The sequence below is a fragment of the Xiphias gladius genome, chromosome 10 (genome assembly GCF_016859285.1).
Source record: "Xiphias gladius isolate SHS-SW01 ecotype Sanya breed wild chromosome 10, ASM1685928v1, whole genome shotgun sequence".
In the NCBI taxonomy this organism is placed as follows: domain Eukaryota; kingdom Metazoa; phylum Chordata; class Actinopteri; order Istiophoriformes; family Xiphiidae; genus Xiphias; species Xiphias gladius.
In genome coordinates, this window is record NC_053409.1 from 5,425,058 (window position 1) to 5,451,475 (window position 26,418).

Sequence of the window (26,418 nt, forward strand, 5' to 3'; positions counted from 1 at the left end):
TGACTTGACTCAACTACAGAGATTCTGTATGACTCAGGTGGATGGTGACGGAGCTTAGTTTGTTTGTTTATGTGTGGTTTGGTTTGTGTGTTTGAGTGTGTATGACAGTGCAGAGACAGCGTGAGAGCAGATAAAGGCTCAACTGTAAAGAGAGGAGACATGATTCATTACCCAAGTGAAAGATAAGGCCAAGAAGAACTGTTTGGAGATTCAAATGTAGTTTCAAAGCAGCAACATTTCCATTTTGATTGCCTTCTTCATTTCCTAAAGCCTGAAGGGCCCTTAGAGGCCCACATATGACTCTGTTTGTTGACTGTATAGACTAAACAGCATCCTATTCTTCCTCTGTGACTAGGAAAGGTGCCCTTGGCCTATGGAAATAGGAGTAAGTAATCTTCCTGTTATGAGGTGACCATCCTGGCATAGCAGTGCTGAATTCTCTGTTCATCATCCATTTGGATAAAACCAGATTAATCAGAGCCTCAAGCCCCAACCATTACACCCTCTCACTGGTATATGATAAGGCTGGGCAACAGGGCAAAGTTTTCCTATGACCCACATTCACCCATCATCAGTTACTGGTGGTATTTGGTGGTGGGGTGGGTGCTCATGGCCACATGAGCTTGTGAGGTCCACGTACCCCCCTGTAGGTTGTGACTATAGCACTGTTGTATAATCACTGGATTACTAAACCTTTAAACAGAATATACTTTTGTGATGGCTTTTGTAAAGCTACAACTGAGAGCTGCAGGTGAGGTAATTTTTGTAGTGTGTCACTATAAGCTGTTTTGGGGACAAGGAAGATGAAGGGACACGGGTGGAATAATGAAGTCTGGCACACAATACAGTATGTCACCTGGAAATTTATATACTACTAATTTGCAGCAGCATATACACTTTGTGAGAAATGCAGTGCAGCTGGAATTACGTATGTTATCAAAATAACAAGAACATTTTTTTAATGATCATATCTAATAACTTAACAACATACGGTTTGTAATTTCTTTTTCCTTCTGATGTTCACACTTGCAATATAACATCCGCACATAGTAACAAAAACATGGTAACATTTTTTATGGTTATGTTTAGGCACTCAAAGTAAAACTAAAAGGTCGTGGTCTATTAAAAAAGTCGAGAGTAAACAAGACAGAATAGATTTACTTTCCAATATTCCATCCAAACTACAAATCTTTGCCTAATTGTAACCAGCCTGCATAGTGAAGGCAGCACATTAGCAGAGCAGCAGCAGAAGCTTTGTGTCTACACAGGATGTGTTCAGGCTCAGTACTGAATGTAAGTCAGAGCTAAGACTGCTGTAGTGCCTGTACTTACACACATGAAATGGAAAAAAATAGGCTTGAAGCATAAATATACGGTTCAGCATGCATTTACATGCATACAGTATAGCACAAGTCAAACTTTGCAAGCAAACATATTCCAGGAAGCAATTATGTTTTGTCCAATATATTTGTTTTTCTTTTATTTTTAAATAGATACAATATATAAGAAATAAACATTAAAACAAGAACCAAAAAAGTAAGAGAACAGACTAAACAAATTACTAGTATATGGTTTAAACATAATATCTAGGAGACTGGGTTGACACAGGACAACACGACATTTCCGTTACGCTTGTGTAGTATTTTAAGACTGCACTGACGGTCTCTCTCACACACACACACACACACACACACACACACACACACACACACACACACACACACACACACACACACACACACACACACACACACACTTAATAAGATCGATAAAACAGAGCTGAAAATGTGTGTTCTTTGCATGGTATCTATACTGCTTGGTAATGGACTTGATTTTTTGTAATCATTCTATTTTCCCCACTTGTAATAATTGTTGTCTTACTTTTTCACCATTTTCTTTTATGTATTTTTCTGTCAACCTTTTCCATCTGATTCCCTCCTTTAAATTGCTTTATAATTTCTATTTTCTTTTAATAACACATTTATTATTAACAGCCACAAAATTGTCAAATCATATGTTAACTTTCAATCATGCTTGTTTCACGTTTTGGTTCCTTTACAACACCTTTGTCATTAACAAATGTGGTCAGATGTAATAATGTTTTGACTTCAGTAAAGATATTTCACAAAACACATATTGCATTGTAAGCAATGTGAATTAAAACAGCCTACATATTGAGGAAAGTGTGTTACCAATAACAAAGCAGCATTACAAAACTCACTTCATACAGACAAATAATGCATAAGTGTTCAAGGTGACAGAGTGCTTTGAGATGCTGAGAGTGAGAGAAGTGTCTCCACTAACATCTTAGACTGTCGAGTGGGTTTGCTGGGTTAGTGGTGAATTTATTTTATCAGACTGACAATTTCTGACTATGACAAGATGTTCACAAAGCCTTGAAAAATATCTGATAGAAATGCAAAGATTTTCAAAGGCTATACAACACCTCTACAGACCCTGGAGAAGGGACACACACAAACTGTACACCCACACAGGCACATGCACACACACACATAATCACACACATCAGCAGGCAGGAAAGCATGCACGCACACACACGCAGGCACCTAAAGGCAAATGCAGATACACAAACATTAGTGCACTGCAGCCTAAAACTGTCTCTCTGTGTTGATTTTTCTGGGCTCCTAAATCTGGTTTGGGGGCAGAGACGGTGCCCACTCAATTCTTTTATGCAATGCAGCAGGTTTTCTGGGGGAAGGAGAGATGTATCCAACTCATCTCATGGGCACAGTACAATCAGGTAAACGAGAAGTAAAAGTGAAAATGAAAGAGCGACGGTTATAAAATGGTTCGAGAAAGAAAGACAAAACACTGAGGATAAATTAAAAAACTGCAGATGTGGTTCTTAATGATGATTGTAAATTAAACAAAGAAATTATTTGAAACTGATGCAAGCTGCAAGGACATAATCTCACTACTTGCAAATCTTTTATTACAGGTAAGAACTAAATAAGTCATGCTAATGAGCATTTTACTGCTGCAGGTAACTGCTTGAAGAGACACTTCTGGCAAAAATCTCTTAAAGAGCAATGTGTAGATTGAATTATTACTGAGTTTTCTTACTTTTGGGTCCATGCAAATAATCATTTGAGAATTGATGTTGATGTTTTACATGCCTTAAAAGCCACAAGGTATTTTTGAATTCTTTTTTTTTTTAAGTATATCAGCCAGTGGCATCATATGCGGGAATGGAATTCCTTGAGCACAGATGGTAGTGACATAAGTTACTAGTCAGCAAGCAATTTAATCATACATTTTGGTTTCAATTTCATTTTTATTCATCATGGTGAATATTATGTTTGTGATTGTTGCAAAAAATTCTTGCTTGTAAGGACCACTTTTTTCTCCAACACAAAAACTAGCGGCAATAGGTATCGTGGCTAAGCATTCTTTAAAGCGGCTATATACAATATTTTTATATCAACAATGGATCACAGGAGTACTTCTATGTGAAAGGGGTTGCTCATAGGGGTGACCCCACAGAGATTTGTCACGGGATTCTGCAGGTTTTTGCTGCTCTACTAAGTCTTTTAACATCTTGCAGCTCATTGTTTCGGTTTTCACTGCTCTACTGTTTTAATACACTCTCACCACACTCATCAGTGTTGTTCTCAGTCACAGTGAGCAGCTCTTTTCAGCAGAAAAGCTCTAAAAACCCAGTGTGTACTACATGCTCGGCACTAAAAGGCAGATAGAAAAAGTTAGTGACAAGCTAGTGTACATAGTGGAGAATTCAGCAGCTAAAGAGCCAGATAGTTCCCTCAGGACGTGTTGGAGAGCAAACCAGAGCTAAAGGGTTAGTTAATGTTAGAATGTAATTCATCAGGTTGACACAAACACGACTCCAAATGAATGCTAACATGCTCCGTGTTTGTTGTATGTGTAAATAAGTTAGCCATATCAACTTCAATGTGATATATAATATGTAACGGTATATTCACAGCTTGTTTCTGCTAAATAATCAGTCTGCAGTTATCAAGTCACCAATTTTCACAGCTTTTTACATAGGGCTCAGTGAAATTATGAAACATTTCTAAAACCAGTGTTACCTAAAGCCACAGAAGGACAGTCTAATCTATGTTAGCTATGCAGAAATAGTTTGGTGCTTTGCGTGAGAAGGATGTTAAAAGATTCCAAAGGGACACATACATTTTGATCTGCATCTACTGAAAACCTGTGCCCAATCTGAAAGCTGTTCTTTAATCTTTAATTGGACTGCATAGAGACCCAAGTCATCGCAGTCCCAGCTGACTCCCACTTGATCCAAGTGACCCGACTACTACCCTTTCTCATAATTAGTCTGTTTCACTGGGACACTAGAATCCTCGGAAAAACTCCACATCTCCTTTTTTGGTCTGATCTTACCATGACCTCCGCACAACACTAGCTCTTAAAGACATAATTTGGCTTGACAACAAGTTCTCCTCCAAAGCTATCATTTTTTAAATTTTCAAAATGTCTACATCTATTTAACACTTAACAACAAGTTTAAATGAGTAGGGAGGGAAAATCACAGGCGCTACAAAGCGTAACGCCATGCCTTTCACGGTATATTTTCTTCTAGGCAGCCCGTAAAACATTATATAACAAATGAACACTGAATCTTAAGCAGGTGAATTTTTAAGCCTACAGAAAAACAGCCACTTGACTTCTCATAATCAATAATTTCTACAGAAAAAGAAGCAAATACAATGGTACAGTCCCATCAAGGAGAGGAGCCAATGCAACAGTCTACGTAAACTGTACATTATTGGTAAAAATGTGGGTGTCTGTCGGGGTATTTCAACATCATTTTTTCCCTTGCTGCTCTGTAAGGCAGAAAACATTACAGTGATGATCTGTTTGAAGACAGAGGAAGAAAATGTAACAGAAAGAGCAAGAAAGAGAGAGGAAGAGGGAATAGAAATAGAGGTATAACACTGTAGCTCAGGGGGCTTACGAGTTTGCGTTATAGAGCTTTAGAGTGTTGAGAGCTTTTAGATCTGAGCCCCTGCTGAAGGAGAGTAAAAGTGAGATATCAAACAACTCAGGAGTGATGGGAGAGAAGAGTAGAGAGGTGGAGAAAAGAGAAAGGAGAGAGAGGGAAACGCTCTCCTCTCCCTTGTGCTGTATGTGTGTTGTTTTTTTTTCCCTTGCTGCGTTTCAGTCGAGCGAGGGACGACCTTGCTGGGTAGAGCACAACGCTTCTCTCTCTTTTAAGTCCCACTCACTCTCTCGGTTCCCTTTGAGGATCAGCCAGAGGGATCAGCAGAGGAGAGAGACTGATAGAAAAATGGAAAAAGATGGAGAGAAAAGAGACAGGCAGCAGACATGTGAAAAACAGGAGGGAATGGTAGGAGGGTGTTGGAGAGATACGACCGAGAAGACAAGAGTTAAAAACTGGTGAAAGTGAATTTAAAAAAAAAAGTAAACTAGACAGGATAGTGGTGAAGGATAAGGAAGCAAGGAATGGGAGGATGGAGGATGAACAGACAGACAACAGAAGAATGAACAAAATGATTGGACGATTGATAAAATGATAGAAAGACAGAAAGACTGGTACACTGAGACAGAAACTGCAGGCAGAAAGAACCCTGGAACATTTTGAAACAAATAGATGTAGCTGTTATGACAGCGTGTACCAACACTTAAATCCAGTGGTGCCAAAACAAAGTTAAAACGATGTCTGTAGTTGTCCACAGCTGCTGTATCCACCATTTCATTTAATTAATTTCCAAAACTTTTTTGATATGAATTTGGGCTCGTCATTATATGATATTGTGAAGATTTGTGGTAGCTTGGGTTAAAGTTATAATACTTAAGAATTTCATTAAACCAAATCCAATTTGTCATACTATTTATGGTCTGCACTTTTTCAGCCAATCAATGTTTTTCCATCTTTCTATATAGCAGTTTTTACTAGCAGTGGTGTAGTCTGCCATTCCTGCACTGGATTCAGATTGTCTGCCTATGCATGAGGGATTCACAGGGTAATATCATCTCACTGCTAACAGCCTCACTGTTTACTGTTCGCTGTCTTTACACTGTGTCAGAGCTGTATTAAGTTACTCCTAATGCAAACCCAACATTTTCTACTGCTGCTACGTCAAATTCAACACTTTCAACTGGCAAAACACTCTGTGGCTTTTATTGTGAAGCAGCCCCTGAAAACACAGTATGTTTGTCATACAGTATGACTGTGGTTGCTCATCAAAAATGGGTCTATAAAAAAAGACATGGCTGTTTGCTGCAATTTTTTTCAATTAGCTGACCATTTTTAACACAGTGTGTACACAGCACGTGTAGTGAAAGCAGCATGTTAGCAGAGAAGCTGCTTCAGTCCTCTGGCTGTGTCTACATAGGATGCTTTTAGACCTAATATTGCGTTTAGGTCACCTGTATTTTGGCAGTGCTCAACTTGAAACCTAAAAATAGGTTTTGGGTCCTGGTTATGTTCCTATAGTGTGAGTGAAATGCAAGCTGTTATGTGGCCTGTGTAGATAGCTGGAATGATTGAAACAGAAGCAAATCTGTTCCAACAACTAAACAATGTGGCTGAATTGCCTCCTGCAAGACAAGCCTTAACTTTTGCAAAGGAGTAATGGAAGAATCGGGAGCAGCCAAACTGAGCTGTTAGATAAAGAGTTACAGGTGATAGACTGCATACCTCCAACTTCTCAGCAAGGAAACTCCACTGTGCTCTGCTGTTTTGTGGAAAACTACTAGCACCATGTGCAGCATGAAATCAGATTAGAGATTGCACTTCAATATTTGACCAACTTTATATTTACTGACCAGCTTCATTAAAAATCATGAGTTTGTTTGGCTGGGCTGTAAACAGATACCAACTCATCTGTTGTATTCCCAACAAAGTAGATGCACCACGAGTGTTTGCTGTAGTGTGACACCAAACTTCCTGTTACCATGGTGTCATCAGGCAATCAGGACTGAAATCCTGAAGATTACAACTTTATGGAGGAAAGGGAAGTGGAATTGGTTAATAAAGGGGAAAAGTGAATGAAAAGAAACTTCAAGATAGACAAGACAGAGGAAGTCTGGACAGACAACATAAAAAAGAATAAAAAAAAAAACATGAAAGAAAGATTATGGACATAGATAGGCCTGGAACATTTCGACACTTAATACATGTAGTTGATACGACAGCCTATACCAACACTGAAATCCAGTGGTGCCAAAACCAAAGTTGAGTCAATTTCTCTAGTTGTTCACAGCTGCTACATTCACCATTTCAAAAAATTAGAACTGATTTAAACAATTTCCAAAACTGTTTTGATGTGAATTTTATCTTGGCATTATATGATATTGTGAATATTTGTGGTAGCTTGGGTTAATGCACAACCTCCTGAATGTCGCAGTCTATCAAATGCTTGCTAGAAAAACAGAAATGTGCAGGCACACTGCAACAAATGAGTTTTCCTCTTCACTGGAGCCAATGCAGAGATAATGGGCAGCTAGACAAGACCAAAGAGTAACAAGGGTCAGTAAGGACATGGAGGAAAACTAACAGGGTAACAGATCTGCATAAACACACGTACAGCAAAAGGCTGGCTAACACACATAGGCATTCTAAAATAAGTCGCACCCACAATGAATACAACACAAATGCGCTGATGCACGAACTCGAACACACATGCAATCATTTGTCTTCAAACAGCGGTGAGGAAGACATACATTCTTGCCCGGGGTCATGAATTAACACACTCCCACACAGCTGACAAAAAGGTGCACAAAAGCATGTAGCGGAGTACATTCATACACGGCCTTGATATGCATATGTGCAAATATCTCAAGACAAAGAGGCAACATTAAGCAGGAGAAGAAGGGTGATAAATGAGAGCTTGGCTCAATGAAGCACTGTTAAGCCTCTGTATTTTGAGATGTTTCTTAGAGGGTTTAGATGAGGAGGGTTTGTTTAATAGCCTCTCCTCCCTTATCTAACCCCCTGCCGCTCCGTCGGCAACCACCCCTCTTCATCCCCTGTGCCATATCTTACCAACTTCCTGCTCTCCACTATACTGCCTTTAGCCTCCTTCTGTCTGTTCTCTTCACGCAACTGGCAGTGGAGGAGAGCCTCTAACACCACTGCAACAGCTTCAGTCGGGTCTGGAGCCTCAGTAAGGTCAGTCTTTCTAACGTAAACACAGCTCCATCATAAAAAAGGCAGACATACGAAATGAACAAACATATCTTCTCCCTGAAGAATTCTGCAATTTTAACACATTTACTATGCAGAATGGTGTCCATCAAAATAGCACATTTTTTTGTTAAAACACGGCCAATTAAAGTAACCAAGAATGCAAAGGACATGTAAGCCACACAGAGCAAAAATATGAGTATTACACTAAAACCTAAAGCTTGCATCTTTGCATTCAGTGCTTAATACTACATTAACAAGACTAGGTCAAAACCTAGGATATGGCTGAACTGCCTTTTACCTGTACTGCTTCTCTCCTACTCTCTGTGCTCACATATACAGTGATGTAATGCAGCAGAATTCCCAATAAAGCTGTTCTCATTTACATGTTTTTTTTTTGCTTTTTCTATTGTCAGATAACAGAACAAGTATGAAATAGTGACTGAGAAGTGGCCCATTGAGACTACATGTTAAGCAGCAGTCACCTCCAAGCCATTTCCAAGCAACTGGTCTGCAGTGCTAAAATCCTGATTTTATAAATGCAACGTTGTCTGACAAAATCACCATATGAACAAGTTAAAGACAACATCAGTGCTGTGAGTATATTTACTTTGAAAATGATCAACCAGAGGCAAAGTTAGAAGCTCATTCACGTCTGTGTCAGCTGCCGTGCAGTCAATTGAATGAGACCCATAGAGAAGTGTGCTGCAAAAGGAATGCCCAGCGCTCGTTGGGCAATACTGACTATTCTATGGAAAGTGGCTAAGGTTTGTTTGGTTTTGTGCCTTTGTGAAGAAAACCTGCTAAAGGTCTGTGAGAAGTCGATAAATCTAGTGACAAAGGCACTATTTGAGCAACACTGCCTGTAAAAGAGCCCCTGATGTCACAATAGAAACTGTTTGCGCTGATTCATTTTGAAAGAGCAACGACCAATAGGGAAACTCAGCATTTAGTTACGTGGCATTCAGCTGACCAATGGTGTGAGTTTATCATGCACTCAGTCAGTCAGTAAGTTTAGCAGTCAGTTAGTCAGTTACGGACATTCACATTATAGGGCTGGCCCTGCTGTTGTGGTTCAGCCAAAAACATGAAATAAACATCCTGAAGGTTATGCTGCATCAAGGTTAGCAGAACTGTGTCTTCTAAAGGAGATAGGGCAGTATCTCTCATGTTATTGCTTTGTTATGCTCTTACACATTCAGAGCACAGACAAATGAGGATTATGTAGGACAGGCAGCAGGTACGTGACCTTTGCTTTGTGTGGTGTAATTAGGGTATTTGGTTGCAGTTGCTGCATGGTGATAAGGTCCTGTCGTAGTTCATTTCAACATACTGGAGTGGAGGAGCGTTTATGTGTGTGCATGTATCTACTTTAGCGATTGAGTGGGATAGTGAGAGACAAGCAGATAGACATAGTAAAGGAGAGATACTGTGAAAACAGAATGAAAAAAGGCAGATGACAGAAGAGGGAAGGAAGGATCAGATTATTGTAAAAATAAAAACAATTAGAGAGCAAGGACAAAAAAGAGGAGCTACAGAGAAGATAAAGAAGATAATGGAAGATAAGGATGAAAAGAGGAACATGGTAAGACAGGAGGATGAGAGAGAGAGCGAGAAAAAGTGGTGGTGGGGGTGGCTGAGAGGAGCAGAGGTCTCTTAACCTGGTGCGACGGGGCGTGTGCTTGTAAATAAACATCAGCCTGAGATTATTCAGAACACGAAAGCCCAGACCATGAGGCCCTGAGGTCAGAGTGGACCCATACCTGGCTCTCTTTCTCTCTCACATACACATGCACACAAACACACGCACACACTTATCTACATCCACACCTACAAAGATTGTGTTGAGAGCAAAGCCTATTCAAATACTGGTGTGTGCACACATACCCATGAAAACAGACATACATTTGGAATAGAAAATACAGACACATACATAAACACTAAATCCAGCAAAACAAAAAATGGATTTGAAAAAAGAGAATACAAACACTGCTAAAGTACCCACTCACACAGTGCCCACAGACTCACAGAAAATATTCCCCACAAGCTTGCATGCATGCACACAGAAGCGCACGCACTCGCACGCGCACACACATGCACACACACACATGCACACACACACACACACACACACACACACACACACACACACACGCATGCACACACACACACACACACACACACACACACACACACGCATGCACACACACACACACAAACACGCACACGCACACACAGACACACACACACACACACACACACACACACACACACACACACACACACACACACACACACACACACACACACACACACACATACATGCAGTCTCTGTACTGTTAACACCCCAGATGTCTGCAGACATCTAGTCATCCTTAGCTCAGACGCGGTGTGTCATCCATCTCATTTTTTTGTTCTTCCCTTATTGTTTTTGAGGAACTGACTGATGAGTCCAGACACTAGGATGTGGGATTATTCACAATAACATAATATGGCGCTAGATTCCCAGAACACTCACACTAATCAGTTAACTACATATTGCATCCTCGAAATCAGAAGGAGTGCTGAGTGAGCCCACAGCACCTTTGGCTGACCTTCTCTGCCTCTACTTGTGATTCTTAAGTTATCTTGTCTTTATAAGTAAGTTACGGCAACAAATTTGCAGTAAGAATGAAAAAAACTTGAGTTTTTTCATTCTTAATCCTTATTTAGAATTTGCATGTGATGGATATAATACCCGATGATAAATAAGAGATTTTTACCCCATAAGGAGAGTGGCAAGACCCTAGTCTGACTTTCTCTGGTGACACCTCATGGAAATGGTGTGACGACCGTGAAGTATACTACTTTTTGTAACACTACTATGAAATACAGCTTATTTAGACCCAAATGGTTACCATATCATCAGCTCTCTATTCATCAAGGAGCAAAATATGTTGTTTAAATTAGTAAAACTTGAGTTGATTAGTGTTGAAATTTTTCTGGTAAATCCTTGGGGCCAAATGGGGCCCCAGACTGCACACACAATTCATTATCTTCATCAAAGCATACATTTTACTGAATGAACTGATACGTGGAAAATAGACAAAGTGAATGATTGATATAATGTACTTACTGTTCAATGCTGGGGGAAAGGTAGAGTTTAGGAAATACTTGGGTGGCCTCGGCATCCTCAAAGCTCACTGAGAGAAGCGCCACATCCTCTCCAGGGTCCAGAGCCGTGTCCTGAGAAAGACAATGATAAAATGGGAATATACTTCAGTAAAAAAAAAAAAACATTAGGAAAATACCATTAAGATGAGGGCTGGGACTCATATACATTGCCCATACCTGGAATTGTTGTGGTTAGGTTCTTAATACCATTCACAGCTGGTAAATCTTTTATTAGATATTTTATCTTGTCTCACTCTAATTTAGCCATGGCAGCTGTGTGACAGCTGTGTCACAAATTAAAAAAATGTTATATATGAAATTATCTACTCAATGGATTGGCAGAAAACTTCCTAATGATGTTGGTGATCCTCTGACTTTTCCCTTTAGTGCCACCACAGGGTTGACATTTGTGGTTTTGAGTGAAATGTCTTGACAACTTTTGGATAGATTGCCATCAAATTTGGTATAGACATTAATGGTCCCCTCAGCATGAAATGTAAAAAATCTGGTGACAACCTAATTAATCATCTTGTGCCATCATCAGGTCAGAAATTTTAACTGGTCCGTTATTTTGGTTAATGACAAAATAAATTCCCATTTGCCTCAGCTGTACTTTGTATTTAGTTCTAATTAGCAAATGTTAGCACGCTAGCACGCTAAACTAAGATGCTGACAATTGTAAACACCTACTAAACACCTGCTAAACATCAGGATGTCAGTGTTACTGCCATTTAGCTTAAAGCACTGCTTTGCCTAAGTAAGTACTTGAACAGCTGCTAGCCTGGCTGTAAACTCTAAACTCTAAAGTTTTGTTTATCAGCAAACAGCGATGTACACATCAAATAGGTTGTCATTTAGCTACAATGAAAATGTTATCTTTCTAGAACAACTTTGGTTACCACTCTGTGAATATCAACCTGAGTTATAAATTTTGTAATTTGAAATTATTAGAAGCTAAACTTTACAAAATCTGAAAATGTTTTAGATAAATTACTGGATTTAGATTTGATGGACGCCCAACCGTGGGGATCATACACTTTGATGTGTGCGCAACAAATGTGCATGTCCCAAAATATTGAATGAGATGGAGAGGAGAAGAGGAAAGACACCAGAGGAAACATCTGTTTTGTTTCATGCCACATTAGTTTCAACAGCTGCACCATGAGGCTGAGCTGATGACTGGGAGCACCAATCAAATCATGTGTGAGATGGATGCAGAGGCCACCCGGAGCTGCTTGCTACAAACCCCGTTTGTCTCTCCAAGGTTCTAATTTCTCATTCTGTGATGTTTTTCCTAGAGCATGGCTACTTCCGAGGCACTGTCATTAGTGTGATTCCACATCAAGTACCATTCTGGGCTCTTTCTCATGACAGAGGCTCAGCAGCGTTAATCAAATGTCTTACAGATGGTTTGAACTCATCCATTTGTTATAATCACTGCCCACCGTGGTGAGAGGAAATCTAACCACCATACACGATGGACAGAGGCACAGTGAAACCAGTTTGCAGCAATGCAGCCTAAAATATGATCAGGCCTATAAATTAATTACACATACTTTGGTCTGTTAATCACAAAACTAAAGGCACCATTGGTTTGAGAAAATAAGGCTGAGTGGGTGGAAAATGAAATTCCTTCACTGAACATTTCCAAGTGGAGCAGAATTAATTTTCTCTTCATGTAATCTAATGATTTTGACCACTGTGTTTAATTGAAGAAAAAAACAAATAAATAAATCAAAACAATAAAATGGGTAAAAATTTGAGTTAGCTGCAGCCTTAGTTGTATTATAAACTTCAGGGGCACAGACAACAGGTATTAAGTATGTAACATTGAATGCAAACACAAGGGTCATTAATGAGCAGTTCTTCAGTCTACAGTAGATTTATATTGTAGCACATGTATCAGCAGTCACAACAATGGCTGCAGCTCTGCTGACTGTCACACAGTTTGCCTTGTCGTGGCAGATACATTAGAGGGTAAAGACATAAGGAGTTGAAGGGAGACAGTGAAAGACAACAGGGTTTGTGGCATCCAAAAGTGTTGCCTGATGGAATCAGCTCACATAAATATAGTGTGTATTAGTAAACAAGAACTGCTTTCTGTCTCACAGCAGCGCTCGCGGCTTCTGTTGCTGACGATATATGGCATAGACATAAACAGGCACGTCTATGTGGGGCTGGGGTGGGCGTGGGCTTTTTGTGAAAAGATTGTTTTGCTCCAGTTTGTAGCTGTCAAGTCCCGTTCTCATCTTTAAAGGTGATTTAATGGATGCTTCCTTTGGACTGGGACAGAGTAAACAGATGAATGAAAACCAACAGGAAGGTGAGAGGGCCAGAAGAAGAACCTAGGGCAGCGCTGGGCTGCAGTTGACCAATCTGCGATTCAGTCAGACCAAGGGTGCTGTTGTAGGGACAGCTTTTTCGTGGAATGATTCAGCCTCATCTTGTCCCAGAAGACAGCGAAGAGCTTTAACAAGTCATAGTGCATCAGTGAAACAAACAAACAAAAACTAAAGGCAGATCCTTTAACTTTTAGCTATTGCCATTCTAAATTAATGTGCTGAAGGGAGCTGAAGCTGCGCAGATAAAAATAGTTTTTTTTGTCTAGTTTAGTTAAGTGCAACTATGCATGAAACTTTGCATGACTATTTCACAAACCCAAAGTTTGTATAAATCTGAGAAGTAACATGTAATCCAGTGTATGAAACACAGACTTTTACACTTAAAAATTTTTAAAAATACAGAAAATGAAAATTATTAAATAAAAAATGTGTACTTAGAGAAAAAAAGTTTAAAAACATCAGTCTTTGACTAAACAGTGGGTAACAAAATAGTTCAATGTTTTATTAGACAAAGGTCTGAGAGATAAAGACAAAGAGCATCATCTTCACACACAGTAATTCTGGGTCACCAACCTGTCGATTTCGATCAACCTTTTGTGGAATTTTGTTGAATTCTAAGGAGACTGCGAGTTATTTCAGTTGAAAGGTCATTCGTTATCATTTGTTATAAGCTATCCTAGAGCCTCATCTGGATTGCATCTCACAAATAGGTTGCTGCTAAATCAAAGCGATCACTGCTGCTCTTGTGTTACATAAAAATATTTGCACAGATACATGACACTGAAACTTTTATTGTGAAGGAACTATAGAAAATGCATTGTATTTATCACAGAAGTTAACAGTGTCAGCGTGCAACATTGCTTTTGTAACTTTTAATATACATAAAGCACTTTTTCAGAAGGTGATAAAGAGGTGTTCAATTGGTATAATATATGACAGTAAATAATTGAAAATATTATATTTGCTTTGCTGTTGGCAGGGTATGTATTCCTGCGGGCTAATATTTCTATGAATGGTACATCTTAGCTTATATTTGGAGTAGTTGGTGACCACTGCTGTACTTGTTACACAATACACTGTTTTCATGAGAAGATGCAAACTGGCAATCTAGCAAACTTCATCTTCATGACCGCTAAAGCCCCAAGAACAGTAGCTTCAAGTGCTTGAACCCACGATCATAGAGAAATAGAGGCATAGAGAAAGTATAACTTGCTTTTAAAATACGTTTCTAAAATATTGTAGCTTTTTCGTGACTACTGAGAGCAAAATAAAGATGTTTGTCTCTGAAGCTTTTGCACAGCTCAAATTCAGGCTCCTTAAGTGGGACGTATAAAGTAAATTAAAGTGTAGAAGGGCAATAGCAAGGATTTACTTGACAGCTGGTTTTGATTATGGAATACACAGTATGCCAAGGGGTGTCCTTGCAGTGTGGTAGTAATTTGCAGGCATTTGAAATCTCTCTCATAATTTTTTCTCCCAAAACTTTGCAAATCTACACAGGAAGCTTGCGAAAATATATCCTAATGAGAACAAAAGTTGACCTTTTAACCTGCCTGCCTTGAAACCATTACTTAAATTGAAACAGAGCAGCTTTTCTCTCTATAATGAAAATAAAAGCCCCCAAATGGCCATTAATGTTTCTGTGCACACATACACACATCTTCAACCCTTTTAACCAAATACACTTGAGGGCAACTGCTGCTTGGTTATGTAAAGAGTTAGTAGAGAATGGACGTTAAAAAAAGCTTTTGCTCCACAGGCCACAGGCAGGACCTTAATGAAGAGACTCCTTCATTGGTAAGTAATGAGCACGGAAATGGCCTGGGTCAGAAAACTGCAAGACAAGGAGGGCGTCCTGCAGGGGTGGTAGTTGGATGTTGAGGCAGTATTTACTACATGCCCCCAGGGAATGTGACACAACTGCTCAAGGACTGGATTTAAGAAAGCGGGTGAAGAGTGTGCACGCGTGCGTGTGTTCGGACATCAAGGTTAGCGGGTGCCTCCAAGTCAAACCCTTTCACGTGGCCACCACCCTACGTCTTCCATCCTCAAACTCTTTCAGACATGTGTGCATGAACACGCACGTACACACAAATGCGCAGACACTTTTCCTTGTGTCCGTTCTTGTGTCTCCTGATGCCCTGGCCTCTGGCATCTCCTCTGTGTTGCATGTGACAGGTTGGAGATGTGACAGCTGTCCTTATGCCAGACCAAGTCTGGCCAAAGTCACAACACACACAAACACACTCATCTGCAAATGCTACATAGGGGCTCTACTGCAGGGCTAGTACGGAGGAGGTAAGGGCACTTTGTCCGCCTTCTTCGCCCAACTTTAAATGTCATGCCCAACGTAACGGGGTGGCTTGACTGACAGCAGAGTTGTTGTGCAAGGACATGTCCAGCTTCTAGGCGAGCAGCTTTGAGTGCCCCTGCACATATGCTGGACACAGTGCTGCTTTGCCCCTGAAAAACAACTGACTGAGCAGCATTTTTGATGCCACAAGAAAATCTTGAAAACTACAGTAAGCACTGGTCAGTGGCTCAAATCCAGGTAGGAGATTCTCAGGAACCCTAGGGCTGAAACTCAAGAAGATTCAGATTTGTCTTGTTAGATTCAAGATAAATCGAAATTGGCTACAATCACTGGGGGAATTTCTTTTTGTGTGCATTTATTTAAAGCCAAATAAACACATTTAGAGAATTTTTTTTTAATCAACTTGGAGAAATCCTTCCAATAAAAAAATATACATCAGTAAAAGGAGGTTATAGTTTTACTGACACTCAGATGGGTTAAGGAAGAATTGGTAAAGACAGCACGCCACTCTGTACGAACAAGGTCACAAAGTGGTGAAACACCTTAAAGAAAAGGCTCAGCAGCATCATCCATTTGCAGAGCCACAGAACAGTTTCACTTCTGCAATTTTGACACATGTGCCACCTATAGGCAAAGTGTTCGATGTTACATGTGTAGTTTGTTTTTCTAAATTTTTAATGCAGTTAGTTGCTATTTGCTTTGTGTATGTGTGTATGTGTGTGTTTAAGGTCTTACATTCTACATTCAACCTGCAAACTGTAAGAGTTTTGTTAAATGGTGCACTTATTCTGCCAGAAAGTCATAAAACTAAAGAGTTCACAATAATCTGAGAGTCACTGCATGTCCTAAGTCCTGTAGGATCACCTTCTTAGCTTCTAGCAATGGAGCTTGCCTATGTTAAGTTTTTGATGCTCAATATTTGAACTTAGGTAATATTGAAATTATTCCCATATCTGTTGTTATGGCTGATATAATTAGATCTGGATAATTTTATTCCTTCGGACAATAAAAGGCCAGATCCAGTACTAAAATGGATATGGAAAATGGACATGATCCTGTATACTAAACTGGGTGTCTGAATGTCTTCACGTTTGTAGGCACTTAGGGCCCATGTTGATTCACAAAAACAGAGCCCGTGGACTCATTTGAGGCTCACTTGTCTTATGATCAAGTGTCCAAAAAAGCTTAAATTATGCCCAGTTCATAAATGTTTATAAAGGGGGAAAAATACGGTATCTTGCTGATTTACAGCCTTAAAATGCTTTGTATGTTGAGTATTATGTATCCACTGCAATTGGATCAATAATGATGAAATATCCATGGATATCTGTAATAGAAAACCCAGTTTTACCTATGTAAACACAAGGTGTAGTAATCAGTGTTTCAGAGGAAGAATATCTTACCCTGTGGCGATTTTTTTCATTTTTATGTTTTATATGGTTTTATAAGATTTTTTTGGGTTAATTGAAGAAGTTGCTGCAATTCAGCTCTGTATGTACATGCGGTTTGTAACTATTCAGGTGTATGTACAAGGTTAATATTCACATAAAAGTGTGCAAAATGACATGATTAAAGACACTGGAAGAGTAAAGTGTTGGCACATAAATATGCACAATTTACACTACAGGGGCTCTTTATTTAGAAGTTTTATTTTAATCAGTTTTGCTGGAAATTGCTGTAATTCTCCAACAAATACATTGTAATTTCCTCTGGTAAAAAAAAAATTTGTTGACAATGTTAACAGCACAAAAAATGATATTTTGTGTTTAATGTCAAGAGCCATGAACAGAGTGGAAACAAAAAGCAATGACTCGTAAAACATATTAAATTATACTTCGAGTCCTACACCAGAATATAGTGAACGAATGTCTGACTTACAGAGTTATGTGTTTGTGTCAGTCTTTTCATAGGTTAGACAGAGACGTACACCTACGTACAAGAAGCACAAGGTCAAGGTGGCAGCTGCCAAAATGTCTCATTGCATGACATGAAATATTCTGATTGAGAAAGAGAGTTGAGGATATTGTTCCTAATTATGTGGTGGTGCTGCTGCTTGCAGGGAGGGGATGAGTAGAGCTGTGGTGTACTTCAGAGGCCATGATGATCCTGCTCCCTCCACCGTAATATACAGAACATGCAAGCGCAAGCACAAGTCAACACAACGCAACTGGCACGTGTGTCCAAGTGGAACTAACATCCTCTTCTAAAATATCTGCTGTTACCTGTGTCTCTTTCTCAAACTTTCCTCTCCATCAGGTCATACTGTAACTCAGGCTGATGTAAGATGGGCGCGGTAAATGATTAACCAGGCAACTTTGTGTCACCACATACCTTTACCCTGTGCCAGGACTTAATTCTGACATGAGGACAATCGGAGAGAGATTGCAGAGCACTCATACTCCGCCTGGAACCATACTGGTTTAACAGCACCCAAACACAACTAAACACTGCCCTGTTGCCTCAGTCCAAAGGCTTTGTGCATGGGGTGTGTTTGCAAACTCAAGAATAAGAACATGCTTGTCTGTGTGCCTCTATGTTGAGCATACAGGTCTTTAAGAGTGATCGGTGCGGTAACGAATTGTAGTCTATCCAGAACTAGTTGCCAGAATGTTTCCAAGTTTATTGGTTAGTAAGAGCAGCTATGCTTTGTGTGGTGTAAGTTTTGTGCAAGTGTAAGTTATATAAATAACCTTAATTCTATAGATTAAAACTTTGGGCTAAGAGGGGCTGAAAGGGGTGTAACAGTCGCTGGCTATTATTTTCCATCAATATATTCACAAAACATAGAAATCATACATGAATTAATTATTGAATAATTTTGTTTGATTTATATCCTCTAGAGTGCATGCAAATTTAAACGGAAATTGCTGTAAGTTGACAAAAAGAAATCAAAATAAATAAAAATGCAATTAACCATGGTCCAAATTTTGAGTATTTACTTATTAATTTTAAAATGGTGAAAGTGATGCAGAAGATCCTCTAAATCTACAAATCTTTAGTTAATAAAAGTAATGGGACAAGAAGTAAAATTATAATTTACCACTACTGAGGGCAATTTCAGTTATGTGGCCAAGCTTTTTCAGTTTTGGTGCTTATCTTTACTATGGCCTTTTCATAAGTAACTCTAAGCCACTATAATGGAAATATTAGAAGCTGTAACAACTGCAAAGAAGTCACAAGTGAGTGTGTTGCAAAAGAATTAACCAACGGTGTCTCCACCCCAGGAACCCACACACTTAGCATCTACTGCTTGGAAATGAGATTGAATGAGACACCTACTACTGAGTCATAACCATAGCTGAAATATAAGTTAATACAACCAGCTGGGCCCCAGTACAGTCAACGCATCATCAGAGGTGAGAGGAAAAGCATAGAATCAAGTGGGAAGATCAAAAATATTATGCAGATGTCATATTACAATATTGCCGACTACCCTATTAGATTGGAAACACTAAAGGGGATCTAAAACATGGCACTAACTTCCCTCCTCAAATATTCGTCTTTCTCAGGAGCTGGGCTGCCACCCAAAATCTTTACATTCTTTGCAACAATAACTGGCAGATGACCATGGGATGTGCCACTGAGACACTTAAGCATGCTGATCATGTTTCACTGAAACACGAGTCATATGTGTGACTGTGGCCGAGTGTCACTGATAGTTTGTCACTGATAGCATGTCACTGCAATGATCTGGCCTTTGCAGTACTGTCTGTGTGAATCTCAAGTGTGTGAAGCTAGAGCTTGAAGCCACAAGGGTGACTCAAGCATGTTTGCATGAGGATAACTGCATGCCCGTGTGTTCCAAGAAATGAATGATTGCATCTAGTATGTTCAAACTGATGATACAGCACTGGGGGGCCTACAAGTCAAGTGCCATTGGACTTCTTGTCTGATAACAGTATTATCTGCAACATCTTTAAATCTCAAATTAACATTACACGGTGAATACCAGAGCCTTTTAAAAAAAAAAAAATCTTATCTGGCTTTGGAGACTGGAAACCACTAGCACTCATTGTACACTGAGTGCAAAAGCTGAAAAGGCAAGACTTTGAGCAGGGGCTTAACGCACTGGTTATTATGGCATTTTCTGGGGGTGATAATTGTAATTGCATTAATATTGCTTCACTGACAATGTTGCAGCATGTTTTTGTCCCATTGCACTGTTAATGAGACCATTCCGGTCATTTGAACCTCTGCAGCCCCTTACCCCTATTTGTGACCAATAGGATGTTTGGGCCTAAATAACCGTGAAATAAAGGCATTTACTGAAATCACAAATAATTTGGCTCATGACAAAAATGAAGTTTTTAAAAAATACTTGTCAAATATAGTATTTATTGCAGGGCTAATATATTTGACATACATTTCAGCATGCACACTTCTGGCCTACTGGTCCATTAGCCTACTGGTTCCTCAAGCTTGAAAATGTTGTTAGATATTTATTACTATGGCCTGCTGACAATGGCTGATTAACTGTTGTGTTAACACACAAATGTAATCTGTGATACCACATGGGAGCTATTAGACATTTAAATATCCCAATTATCCTCCCTGTAGTTCCCCCTAGAGGGTTGATGTATCGAAATACAACTTATATTTGACATTGCAGAGTATCTTAGAAGTACTGCCAACAGGCTAACAAAATACATTTGTTTAAAATAATGGATGAATGGAAAATTGGATGTTTGATTTTTACTACATTAATTTAAGAATACAAATTAATTTTGTTTTCAGATTCTGCTGCTTTAAGACTATTAGCTATGATGCCTGCATTTGTACTTCTGTATATTGCTTTGGAGAAATGAAGATCAGATTCTTATTTATTGTCAAGTTTTGGAGTCATTGGTAAGCCAAGGGTAAGCAGAGGCCTAGACTCACAAATGAGCAAAGACAGGCAACATATAGGGAGACAATTTCACCCTGAAGCCACCTATGTGTTAATAAAAAGCCTACAGGAGGCAGAATAAAATGCGCAGGACAAGGAATTGAGAGTTAAATGAAAACTGGATAACATCAGGGTGGAAGTGAGGAAGGATTAGGCAGAAGGACATTTTGAGGTGTTACAGGAAAACAACATATAGATAGTGTACAACTTGATATAGAGCGAGGGTGGAAAGTAGGCCAGATGGAAGTAATTCCATGGAGGCGTGGAGAAGTGTGGGGGGACGGAGAAAGGGGGGGAGGGTTTCTCCTGAGACTGTAATGCTGGCTGATGCTCAGCTGGGGGTACAAGCAGGTGGGTGGGAATCATCGTTTGGAGATGCAGTGTGGGTGGTTATTGGTGGTGGTGGCGGTGGTGTGTGTGTGTGTGTGTGTGGGGGGGGGGGGGGTGATTGTGGATTGCAGATTCGCCAAGGGAGACAGGAGGCAGGCATGACCTTTGGTATCAGGGAGTCATATTGGGGTCACTGGAGGATTTGAGCTTCCTGCTCTATAACCACTCCTCCTAAGGCTCCTCTCCTTAACTTCCTTGCTCCATAGAGGATGCTGAGGTGCTCTCCTTCATCTTCATCTTTTTCCATTTACTTGCTTGCTTCAAAAGGAGGTGAATGAAGCTTCAAGTGTTACATGTGCTTTGAAAGGCATGTGATATTTTTTCATTTCCTAATATAGAGGATGAGTGCTTTATCTATTTATATGTACTCATGGGGATGTAAAGAACATCAATAACAGGGGGTGGGGGGGCTTTTCCAAAAGGCAGAAATGGAACTGAAAGAGTAGATAAAAAACTGTTACCCTAAACTGAAGGGCAAAAAATGGAAAATTCAACCGCAAATACTGTATGTTTCCATGTATGCACATAAGACACTGATAAAACAAACATAACAACAAAAACAACTAAGCAAAATGAAAAAATGATTAAAGAAGATGATCTAATACAAGCAAATGGCCTCAAGTGTCATCACATTGAAATGAGACATACTGAGAAAATATGTTCCATTGTTGCATGTCATGAGGCAAGGGATGACTAAGTAACAGTCAGGAATATGTTGTTTGTCATGTACAAACAATTATCAATTCACCAGCATCAAAGGCATTCTGTAACATAAGTCACTGTATATTCTCCCACACCCAGTTATGATACAGCAAGACTTATAGACCAAATGTGTGTCATCATCAATGGGATGTGCTCACTAAGGTGTCTCTGATGAATTCTCGCCTCTGATGAGGATTACTACCTTAGTATGGCAGTGCTATATAAAAGAAAATTAAAATGGGAAAGAGAAAAAACAGTAGCAGAATAGAAAATGCAGTCGAGAAGATAGGAGCTGCCATAAAGCAACGTGAAAGAAATAAAAGGTCAAGGAGCTTTCTGTTGCTGCTAACCACCTCCATCATATGGTGAGGCTCTGTTGCCACTAGTCATGTGTCACAACAGGGAATGATGGAGAATGCCTGACTCTTCCACCACGGGGCATGACCTTTCCGACAACCCATCTGTCAATGAAACACAAGGGTTGTCACTGCAAGTGATGGGTCAGTGAATGGAAATACACTGACGGAGGTGTGGATGTGTGACACGTAAAGCAACTGCCACCTGTATCCAAACAAATAACCAAACCCTCTGACCTTGTCACATTTGCACTTTATTACTTCATCATTTGGCTTTATTACATGTTCTAAATGCAAACAGTGAGAACCGCAAAAAAAAAAAAAGAAAATCAAATCAATATGACACAGTTTATCTGAATAAAAAGGTCAATGTGGAGACCCTGCAAAAAAGCACAGGTGTTTTCAGCTATTCATCTCAATTAGACCTCTGCTCAGGTTGAAACTGGAGCTGGTGGAGCAGTGTCAAGAATTATGTGAGGTCAGAAGACACTATTTACTAACAAGAATGATAGAGGGGCAGGCTCAGTCACACTTGGACCAGTCTCTGCAAATATTTGTGACACCAGTCATTCACTTCCACTGAAGCATACTGGAATGCTCTTCAATGTATAACCCATAGCCCTTTGAGATGATGGACATTCCGACTTCTGGCGGCAGGAAAAGCAGAAGTGTAACAACTAATGTTACTGAAATATGGCTCTTTTCCCTTTTCCTGTACTACTACCAGTAAAAGCTAAATTATACTTCTGGTGTTCATGGATGTAAACATGTTAACATTCATATTTTTTTTTGCAAGAAGTCTTCTTCCCAGCCTTGCTGGCGCTTTGCTGCATTTCTTGGTGTTTTACCATCTCACGCAGATAGCGTGAAACCTTCGGCAGGACTATGTATTTGCATCACCCTCATGCTCATGCTTGAGCACGTGTGTCCTTGAATGCGTGTGTGAGAAGACAGGGACCTGTTCATAAAAACATTGCTTCATGGTGCTACTAGTGGTCAAAAACTCCACTGGGGACCTTCATTTATTTCAAATTTTATTGAAGGATAAACCCCCTGAGATGCATCATCTCGTTTTCAAGGGGCTCCTCAACCTTTGTGCAAGCATACGCAATACCAGGGCCCCGGCAACGCCTAGGCACACTTAAATGGAATGTAGCCATTTTTAATGTTGTCAGTCAAAATGACCTGTACTTCAGGAAGTATTGCAATTCTTTGTTTCTGTAACTGCATGCTGCTAGCCAGTCTAGCTGTAGCAGTTCATGCTTGTGACCCTGCCAGATCATTTCAAGTCCTGCCTGATTTTCCTGCTTAAGCTGCCCTGCTCTGCGGTTCATCCCGCAGCGCCAGTTCTGCTTACCAAAAGTGGCCCACTAGGTGGCTCACATTCCACGCCTGGCTGCAAGCCGGGTTTCTTACTCATTAAAATTTGAGAATAAGTTGAGATCGTTTCAGCCCCAAGACCTCGAATCATTTGCCTTACCAGATAAAACTGAGCACCAGCTATCATGAGGGAAATTTTGGAGGGAACCAGGTAGTAGATGGATTGTGTTTGGTAGCACCAGGAGATGTACATCAAACACAGCTGCACATACTTACACATTTTTCACACTTCTTGCTGATACGGAATAAGCAAGGTTTTACTCTCGTATATTATTGTGTGTTCTGTCCTTTTTGTTTACTGCTGTAAGCCATTATATGTATTTTTTAAATTCTGACCTGTCATGGACTGCAGGATTGAATACATCAATGGCAACATTTATGTTTTACACTGTACATGGTTCTCAACAAATAAAATTAAATAAATCTTTCGGTTGGTTTTCCTTCGGTTGGTTTGCCTTTAGATATTGCCATAGCCACCCTCTCAGAAACTAAAAACAAGTTGAGCCCGCAGAAGGGTGCTACTGGAGTTTAACAGAAATGGTTATGTCATAAGTTCAAATATTTACTTTTGGCTCTCTGGGTGTTTCAGGGTGTGGACATCACTAACCACAAATTGATATTTACAAGAACATGGATTAAATACTCTCTGGTTTCCATGGGCTTTCTTTTTTTAGGATTTACAATAAGGTTGTATACTACAACCTCTCTACATGCCAGGTCATACCTATTCAAAGCAATATGCTGCAGTCATATTGTGCAGTAATATATAACGACTTCATATTCCTCATGACTTTTGAACATATCTCCTTTTAGAGTGGTATGATTAATTAGTACAGTGTGGTTTACTGCATGCTATTACACAATGGTTACACAAGAGCAGGGCTGAACTCCTTATTTAGACTTCTATCTGAAATTTTACAGAATCCATTTTTCAATATAACCAGGAAAATTTCCAGAGAAGTGGAACTTCCAGAGAAGTGCACTCTTATCTCATAATGTTTTCTTAGTCCCAGTTCCAGTGTCTATCCTAAACACTGAACCCTCAGAAGTGCAAGTGTTAAAAATGCTATTTGGAAAATGGGACAGCAATATGTTAAAACACATTACCTGGGCCCAGTAAAATGCAAGGCTCATATTTCATATATGGTTTCATAAAACGGAGGAGTTCTTGCTCATTTTCTGAATGTAATAATAGCCTACAGTTTTGGTAATATTTGGTTGACATGGATTATGCCAAATCATTACAATCATGTCTTCATTCTTCATAGAATAAAGAGCAAGATACCATGTTTCCTGACATGTACCTGTCTGCTTACTCAGGTGCATTCCCCACCATTAGTTGTGATTAACTTTTAATCTTAATTATTTAATCTGATTTAGTCAAGAAAAATGTCCTTTACATGACATGACACACAACAGTCACTTACTTTCCACAAGAAATGAACTGTGGGAAAGGGTGGGGTAAGAGGGGAAAAACCCCATTTTAGGACATTGAATTTCATGTAATAATGGCAGGTTTGCAGACAGTTTTGAAGGTCACAGATCCCTCTTGCACATCATAATGTCATTTAGGGCATGAATCTGCTTTTGGGTGATGCAATTAAGTGAGGGCTCTGGTGACTTAATGTTCACAGGGACATGAAAGCCAGGAATTTTACAAGTCTTTGACAATGGAAACCTCAGTTCCAAACTGCAAGGAAATAATAAACACTAGATGTTATGTTTCTAACTAATGTACTTACTTTTTCAGCCATTGTTTGCTGCCGTAGAGGAAGCAGCACATTTGCAGCTCCAATTTGAATCAAATGTTTTCACTAAAAAACATGCTTTTTCATGGAGGCCTCAGAGATCAGTCACATGCACTAATGATTAAAAACAGTAAATTGTCTACATTACCCCTAAACATTATTTGTTTACACGCCAGTACACAGGTGTCCTTTGATTTCAGTACGACTAGACACGGTTTGTCTGTCCTCTCTTCGTGACTGTCTGAAAAATGAGTGAGATGAAAGCATGTTACTATTAACAAGAGTTGCTTCATCCAGACTCGGTTTAACTTTCTCATTGTGAGACTTTTTCTCAGAAGGCTGAAAGCTATGGAGTACCAGATGTTAAACCACCTGGCAGTAATCACAGCTGGTTTCTCAACTCCATAGAGCTTGTGAACAAGACAAATCAGATACAAAGTTCTGGACCTCCAACTAGGAAGCTCAATTGCTAACAATTACAGACTACAATCATTAAACCACAGGTACATTCAGTCCCAGTGTCCTCCTTTCAAATCATGGCTAACACACCTTGGACTGTGGGTACTTCAAGGTGAATTTGTTCATGCCAAATTATATAAAATAAAACAAATCAGCAAAGAACTTGTTTAAAAGGAAACATTTTTTCCTTGGAAATAAATCCTTGAAATTCTTGAAAACGCATTTTGATGTCAATGGAGCATGTTTTTTGCTTCTTTATTGTGTGTGGGACTGCAGACTGGAGAACAGGTAAAATACTCATTTGAGATGTCAATGTAGCTGATCTCAAAGCAAAGCTGTTGTCATTAACCTATGTTTTTGTTGGACTATGTTATGATCAGAAAATAATGACTTTATATTCAGCAACAGCTTGGTAATGACTGCTGGTTAAGGAAGTATTTATGCACCTAATCATATTTCACGCTACTTCCCTCATCTGACAATAGACAAACAGAAAAATATGTAAATGAAAAAAACTATATCATGAATTACACT

The 26,418-nt window shown here is 39.5% G+C and overlaps 1 protein-coding gene across 2 annotated transcripts in view; it reads right to left on the minus strand.

Moving 5' to 3' along the window:
• babam2 (BRISC and BRCA1 A complex member 2) overlaps window positions 1–26,418 on the minus strand; it is an 84,467-nt gene that overhangs the window by 17,516 nt on the left and 40,533 nt on the right. For both annotated transcript variants that reach the window (XM_040136496.1, XM_040136497.1), the window contains exon 7: window positions 11,271–11,380. In XM_040136496.1, the coding sequence (XP_039992430.1) occupies window positions 11,271–11,380 (110 nt within the window). The remainder of the gene's footprint in view (window positions 1–11,270; window positions 11,381–26,418) is intronic.